The following is a 7,769-nucleotide window of genomic DNA, read 5'->3' on the forward strand; positions in this document are numbered from 1 at the left end:
AGCTGGCGAATCAGGAGAAGGGAGAAGGAGAGGATGGCCAACCAGAAAGGAGGAAAGGAGGGAGAGAGTGGCGTGGGGGATCGGCCGGATCCCCTTGGCCCGTTCTTGACCCGGTCGGCACCCATGCCGATTTTCGATGATTTTCACCTGTTTTTCTGGCGAATTGCTTCAAGAAACCTCATGGGAAACACTCTAGGAGCTTCCTCTATCCATTCCATCTCAAAATTGGAGAGATTTGGCTTTGAAAATGGAGAAAACCGCAAGAAAGGGGTGCAGCGGCTTTGTCTTCGAATCACCCAATCCCGAAGCAATTTCTTCCAATTGCCACCACCCATAGCTTCCTCTTGAGGCCTAGAACAAATCCCAAGCATTGGTTGGGACGGCGGAGTTGATTTGAGGACGAATTGGAACTCACCCATTTCTAGGTCCGCACGGATTTTGGTGAAATTGAAGTGTTTCCAAGCCAAATTGGCCTTGGCCTCAGGTATAAAGTTTACTCTATTCATTGAGATCTTCATTTTTGTAAATTTTGGTAATTTTTTAAGATAGTTGGATTTTTCGGCGAGCTGGGGCGGCCAACCGCCACCCGCGGCGGCCCGTGCGGCGACGCATGGCTAGTGACCCACCAATGTCATTCTTAGCATGTGTTTAATGTTCTAGGTTCAGTTTAATAATTGATTGACGTAAATTGAGTAATTGAACCTAAGTTCGTTATGATTCGTGGTTAGGTGAAAATGTGAATTGACGATCCGACCGTTGGATCGTCACCAAACTTTGATACGTTGTAATACGTAATATTTGAGGATTATAGGAACTTATAGATTGGGAATCCTATTTACGGATCTTCAGGAATTGGAGTTGTAAGTTCATAAAATAGAATGTTAACCGTCACTTGGTTTTGACAATTGACTGAGATCCGACCGTTGGATGGTAAGGAAATTTTAGGATGTTGTTCTAGAGATATATTGTGGACCTCTGGAAGTTATGGATTGGAAATCTGAGTTGCAGATCTTCCGGATCAAACTGCGTAGTGACGTGTTTTATATAAGTTATTTATTCTATCGATATTATTTCTAAGGTTTGATTTGATGATTGTTCTAGGCGCCGATCATCATGACGCCTTGATGTGTTGTGCTAGGGAGTTGTAGGGCGAACTCCAGGTGAGTGGGCAGTATTTTCTGTATTTACCTATATACTATTGATTTTCCCAGAAATTGAATTTAAATGAAAGTATGTTTTAAAATGCCATACATACATATATATGAAATATATGAATAAGTAATTTACGCATATATATGTTAATGGTGTTATGGACGCACATGTGAGTATCAGGTGAGTTTATATTGTTCATATGATTTATTGATGATGTGAATTATGTTGAGAGCTCATAACCTGCACCCCTGGTGTTAGTGCTTATATTATTCACCCCGCACCACACGCTCACCTTGGATCCAAGTAGGTGCATGTCGTACAAACCATGAGAGGTGGTTCCAACTTGTAGGTGAACTTAGATTATTATACAGTTGTTGATGAGAGAAGCACTAGAGCGTATTATTACACAATTCTTATCGTACAGACTACTTCAGGTAGTTCCAATTTATGTGCAGAGCAGTGCCGTACAGGTCACAGCTGGTGACTCCAGTTGGATTGGATATTGAGCTATAGAATTAACCGTACAAGACCAACTGCAGAGTCTCCGGTTGATTCCTTATTTCACCTGTTATAATGTTGCATCCTCATTATGTTTTGATGCATAGCATGTCATGTTTTCTTGAAAAGTATTAAAGACTTGTGATTTGTGTTTTGAGATTATATATGGTTATATATATACTATTTTCTGGGAAATTATACAGGTTTTACAGCGAGGGGTTAGAAATGTTGTTCAATGAAATGTTTTCGAAAAACTTTGTTTTACTGACCCACTCAACTTTGTTTTGCGCCTCTCCAGGTTCAAGATAGCAGAGCTTTGGTGGCCACGAGGAATCCAACGGTGTTCTGACAGAATTCACAAAAGTAGGACTCACCCCCGGGTGTTACATCTTAATAATTGTATCTTTAAAGCTTCCAAATTGTGTAAATGATTACGTCACTCTTACGTGACGGCCAGCATGCCCTCCTTCGGGACGGGGTGTGTCAGTTATGGCACCATGCGTCTCAAAAACCTCTTAGACTGTTGAAAATGCTTTCTTTCTTGCTGCCATTTGTTCTTTTGGAAGTCACAAGTACCCTAGGATTTCCAATAATATATACAAGGTCAAAATGCTAGTAAGTCCACTCAATACAAACCCAAAAAGAAAGAAAAAAATATAAAATCAATTGAAACAAAAGACCATAATCTGCAAAGTCAACTAAGACAACAACCTGAGTATGGTTTCTTGAAAATATACATTGATACAATTATAATAAGTTTTCAATTCTGTCCAAATGGTTGCTAGTACAGATTCAAACATCTATCTATATCGAACTACAAAGTACAAAGTTAAATTATCTTTAAAAAACAAAACTCTCTTCCTCTCAAAGACAATAACAAAGCAACACAAACACAGTTTCCTAAATACAAGGCAAAAAAAAAAAAGAAGAAAAAAATGATATTAATTTTCTTCTCCTATATAAATGGTTACCTAAAGCCATAAAATCAAGTAACAAAAGAAATAACAGTATAATCCTTCTAGATTATCATCTTGAATCATATCTGATCAATTATACTTTACATTAAATGCCATGCGTACTAAATTGTTACCCTTGGGGATTAAAGAGCCAATCCCCTAGGGGATTAACCCACGGTGAACTGCTCTAGTGGAATGCCTTCTCAAGCTATAGAAAATAAAAATTAAAAATTAAAAAAAAAAACCTTTAATACTTTTTGCTTACCTATGCTTGCAATAAATATTCAATGAGTGTATAGGGTGTTCCCACAAATCCCTTGTCAGCTATGTTCCACTTTCTTAGTGCAAAGTTTTATAAATGAATCATGGCTGTCAGATTATTAGCAAAAAAGTCAATGACTAATAAGGCAAGAATCCAATAACAATTTCAACGATAATGGATCTCAGGTTCAAACTACGACTAAGATTCATTGTTGTTGGATTGATCTCAGGTTCAAACTACGACTAAGATTCATTGTTGTTGGATTCTTCGCTAACAATTCAATGACTAATACGCCAAGAATTCAACGACTAATACGCCAAGAATCCAATGAATATTCCAACTATCATGTTCATGGTATGAGCGGGTCCGTACTAGACAAACTCTCAAATAGAGCGAGTGGCTAAGGAAAGATGTGTCAATGACGACTTCCGTAAACAAAATGCCACTGCTACGGTATTTTACGTCAACCAAATTTAGACTTTCAACAGATGTTGATTCATAGTTAGATCCATCTGGATTGACGGCTAATAACCTATCACGTTTGTATTGCGTTATACTAGAGTGCCCACAAAACTACGAGAAATCAACTCAACAACAATACAAGTGTAGGAAAAAAAAACCCACCATTTCTTGTGCCTCTCTGCCTGCAAAGTGATCCACGGTTCAGTTCCTCTCCTTCCCAAGACAAGCACGCTTGTCCTCCGCCGCAGCGAGAGAAACACAGTTTGCTTACACCACACATCATATCACAACTTTTTATAACACAAGTAAGAGGGAGGTGAAATCTAAATAAGATACATCACACTTTTCCTATTCCGCAAGTAGTGACAATTGCTAGCTTTTCCATTCCAATCAATCCCTGTTTCGAAGAAAATTCTCATGTTAACAGCACTAGAGCTACACTGGAAAAATTATGAACACTAGCCTACACAGAGCTCTGTCTGTGATGATAGCCAGAGTGATTAACGTTTATTCCTTTTCTCCTTACTTGGGGGTGGATGTGAGGTTATAACAGAATTGACTACTAATACATCAAGCACAACTCACTTTGGTTTGTCTGACAGGGTTACCAAGGACTTCAGCACACCCGGACAGATCTTGTCAGCAAGGGCACCTTTGTCCGAAATCACAAGGGATTTCTCCTTCACAATGCCTTGCAACCTTCTAGAGTCTAAATCAAGTTGCTCTTGTTCTGCATCCCAAAGGCAATAGCAAAAAGTTCTCTTTTTTTTTTCTTCTGAAAAGTAAATAATGAAGCTACAAAGCATTCGACTTATAAAATTATTTAAATCTATAAAAACATATATTTTTTATGAGAAGGCACAGATGACAACTCTTGAATTCTGAGAGTTCATGAGCCATACTTCCCAACTTTGGCAGTAATAAGTGACAGGACAGCAACGCAGCAAAACACAAACATCTAAGAAGCGTCTAGAAACTCGAATGAATTCCTCTAAGAAGTGTCAATGGTTAAGTTTGAGAAATTATGATTGACAAGCAAGAACACTATAAAGTCTGACACATTAAAAATTTGAAACTTTTCAGTAGGAGAAACTGAGTTAATAACAAAAACTTAATGCTGAACAAATCCCTCTGATCTTATTTCAAATTTTCCAATGTAATCTGAAGCATAGCTTCCTTTTGTAAGATAAATAGAAGTTGCATCAGGGAAGATGGCATCTTCACGAACATCTATAGGCCTTTTAAACAAAACACTAGAGCTTCAAAGGTTTAAGAATTCATAAATAGCTCAACCAATTTGTTTAAAGATCCTAAAAAGTTTATTTAACCCATTTTGCTCACAAGGGCTACTACAGTGAACACTCGAGATTATTCATTAATCCTTCGTGATCCATGGTTATATGAATATATTGATATGTGAAAGAGCTGCACTTCTTAATAATACAGTTGGTATATGTCCCAATTAGTTGCATAAAAAGAAAAATAAAAAGCGGCCAGAGAGAAAACCTGTCTCCAAGATGGTATGGGCAGCATGAAATGGAATCCTTGCAAAGACATCAGTTCCCGGGAACATCATCCAAGTGCGCTCATTTGAATCATGGTTGCCACAGGTAGGGCATACCTCCTTCACCAGAGGTCTTGATTGAGGCCCCCCAATCTCCTTCATTATTGATTCAAAAGGAGATGGAACACTAGTTTTGGTTGTCTGAGCTATCTTCCTCAGAGATGTAAGTGCTTCTCTGTTCCCATTCCTCACCCTGTCATTTTCAACCATCTGCGTTTCCATCATAAAAAAACACCAAATCTCCATTGTATTACTAACAAGACACAATAGAATACTAACTTTAATAAAACTGAATTAGTTCACATAATAAAGCCACTCAACTGCACTGGGACTGTTGACCTAAAAAAAAAACACTACTGGGAATGACGGTTTAACAAAACCCAACATAAATATATCAGTTAGAAAGGGACCAACCGACCAAAGGAATTTTGAAAAATTAAGCCGGGTAACAAGGTTTTTTTTAATGTCGACAAGTAACTAAATTATAATAGATTAATTTTTCCAAACAGTTTCATACGGGCTGCAATATCTAAAATAATCTTATGGTTCCAATCATTTAATCAAACCATTTGTTATTGAAACTTTCCAATCCTTTAATCTAATCATTCATTATTGAAACTTATGAAATGTACCGTTGACGTCGTGCTTGAATGCAAACTTTCCAACTTCACAGCTACTTGTCAAAATGTATCTTTGTTAATGGTAAAACATACAAGCCTATAAAGGAGAAGCTAGAGGTATAAATTACCTGGTTCCGAGCTAGGAGGAGATGCTCAGCTTCAGTCTCGAGTTCAATTAAGCTTTTTTGGAATTGCTTCATGGTCTCATCCATTCTTTACTTCTCAATAAGTATCCACCTAAGTGTGTTCAGAAACATAAGCAATTATATGGCTATTCTTAGTCTCTAAATGAAAACTTTGTCAGGGAATAGAAACCAGAACAGTAGTCTAAAAAGAATTATGCCTCCGCTTTAAAGCCCGGTCATCCCAAGAACAAACATAGACGAACAAATGTGATAATACACAAAGAAAATAATAAATAAATAAAACAACGAGCGAAGGAGAAAGAAATATAAGAATCTCATCAACTTCCCAAGTAATTTAGAGATTGTCCATCAAGATTTTTCTTGCTTAGACAGAACCATTGTTCTAAAAGCATAAAAGTTGTAGGAAAAGAACAAGAAATAAATAATAGGGAGGGGCAACACAGAGAAAGTGAAAGGCGAGAGGATCAAGCTTTGTTTTCTACTCTAATTGCCAGGCATTAAATAATCATCTTACCTATAAGCATCAAACAATAATCTATATTAGCTTAACTAGTCCAACATGTCCACTCAATTTTAGCAGTTCCGATTGTGAATAGTATTAGAAAGGATCACAGAAACCACACAAATCACAATCTCTATCAAACACATAAATCACAACCACATAAACACATAAATCAGGAAGTGAACAATATTAGAAAGGATCACAGAATATTGCAAGGTAAGGATCAAAGCTTACCTTTATATAAACTCTTGGGTAATGTGGACTCTGACCAAATCACATAAATTTGATAAGAAAAATGTATGTGCTTATAATCGTCTTTGAGACCAAAGTAGCAGTTCCCGAGAGAATGTGTCCAATTAAACCTGACTACTTACTAGTAGGAGATAGTAATCCAAATCCCCCTTTACCCCAATGCCCCATTGCCTACTACTACTTAACCCTCCCAAAACTCATCACTCATGTCCACCCATCCATAGTTCCATACCCCTTCTGCAAAACCTATACTGATATCACAAGAAAGAGAAATATCCCTAACATACACCCATCCATCACTCACATCCCATTGCCTATCTAACATATCCATATATAAATTAAAACTGAATACCTTACTCGGTAGTGGAGGGTTCGAGCTATCGACTTCAGTTGAGAGGTGATGATGGTTAGTGGTGGTCGGAATCGGGACAGAGAAGAGATGATGGAGGTAGTCGGAGTCGGGAGTTGAAACTTGAGAGGAGATGATGGTTGTGCCTGGTGGTCGGAGAAGAGAAGCGGAGTTCAGGGAATCTGAGAGATGGACGAGAGGCGTCAGCCAGTCAGGACGACGAAGGATGAACGGTGGACGGAGCTGGGTCTGAGAGAGGAGAGGACGAGTCAGGCAGAGGGAGAGTCGAGTGTGCACGAGAAGCCTCTGAACTGGGGAGTTGAAATATCATGATCTCCCCTAAGTCCCCTGCCTTATTCAATCCAATCCATTCATAGGGAGAAACCAACAATGGTGAAACATTCTTAACTTTAAAATTTGCCTTTCCAAAATTTCAGATAAAAAATAAAAATAAAAATAAAAATAACCCACTGAGTGTTTAGTAATTAAGTTTATTGTTATAAATAGGCAAAAGTTAGAGAGATAACATTTGCTAAGGATAAGGATAAAGCGGGTGCAAAATATCACATTGTCTAGTTTCGTAACTATTGTTACCCAAGTATCTCAATTTATATGAATGTAGAGAGAGAGAGAGAGAGAGAGAGAGAGAGAGAGAGAGAGAGATGATTGAATTGATATCTTGCTTAATGAAGAAGCTATTACAAGAGAGAGTATTTATAGTCCTAGTTAACCGACTCTTCTAACAGGTATAATAAACAAGCTAATTTGTTTACATGTGGCATCATCTCAGCCTTACAATCTTATACTTCTAACATTCTACCCCCCCCCCCTCAAACTCAAGATTGGGGCACCCAATCATGAGGTTGAAGCAGTCAGATTGTCAAAGAACATTAGTGTAGTATTACCTTTGTGATCAACATCTCTAGACTTAGTGCAATTCATGAAGAACATATTTTGATATGTCATGAAAGATCGATTGAATTCTTCCAACCATTTGCACAAGTAA

The 7,769-nt window shown here is 37.8% G+C and overlaps 1 protein-coding gene and 1 long non-coding RNA gene across 4 annotated transcripts; one reads left to right on the forward strand and one right to left on the reverse strand.

Moving 5' to 3' along the window:
- The first annotated feature begins 168 nt into the window (after positions 1-168).
- Positions 169-2,161, forward strand: LOC139196629 (uncharacterized). Its single transcript, XR_011581731.1, has 2 exons — positions 169-1,160; positions 1,949-2,161. It is a non-coding gene; the product is annotated as an uncharacterized lncRNA (long non-coding RNA).
- Positions 1,796-7,228, reverse strand: LOC103410321 (uncharacterized). Of its 3 annotated transcripts, XR_011581730.1 has the most exons (6): positions 6,767-7,223; positions 5,643-5,751; positions 4,837-5,104; positions 3,916-4,060; positions 3,493-3,727; positions 1,796-2,227 (listed from the first exon to the last, which is right to left on the reverse strand). XR_011581730.1 is itself a non-coding variant. In XM_029106412.2 (5 exons), exons 2-5 carry the CDS (start codon positions 5,724-5,726, stop codon positions 3,721-3,723), a joined length of 504 nt encoding a protein of 167 aa, XP_028962245.1. In that variant the 5' UTR covers positions 5,727-5,751; positions 6,772-7,228; the 3' UTR covers positions 3,341-3,720. The 3 variants fall into 3 exon arrangements, 2 of the variants coding, with proteins under 2 accessions (XP_028962245.1, XP_028962220.1); XM_029106412.2 differs by lacking the exon at positions 1,796-2,227 and having other exon boundaries at positions 3,341-3,727; positions 6,772-7,228; XM_029106387.2 differs by lacking the exon at positions 1,796-2,227 and having other exon boundaries at positions 3,341-3,727.
- Positions 7,229-7,769: the final 541 nt, after the last annotated feature.

This window comes from Malus domestica, chromosome 01 (assembly GCF_042453785.1).
Source record: "Malus domestica chromosome 01, GDT2T_hap1".
NCBI lineage: Eukaryota > Viridiplantae > Streptophyta > Magnoliopsida > Rosales > Rosaceae > Malus > Malus domestica.

Bases quoted from the DNA above. Each gene is read 5' to 3' on its own strand.
- LOC103410321 (XM_029106412.2), bottom strand. From the start codon at position 5,726: ATGGATGAGACCATGAAGCAATTCCAAAAAAGCTTAATTGAACTCGAG. The intron at 5,105-5,642 runs GTAATTTATACC...ATGGAAACGCAG, and splicing joins TCCTCCTAGCTCGGAACCAG to ATGGTTGAAAATGACAGGGT. The intron at 4,061-4,836 runs GTTTTCTCTCTG...TTTGGGATGCAG, and splicing joins CCATACCATCTTGGAGACAG to AACAAGAGCAACTTGATTTA.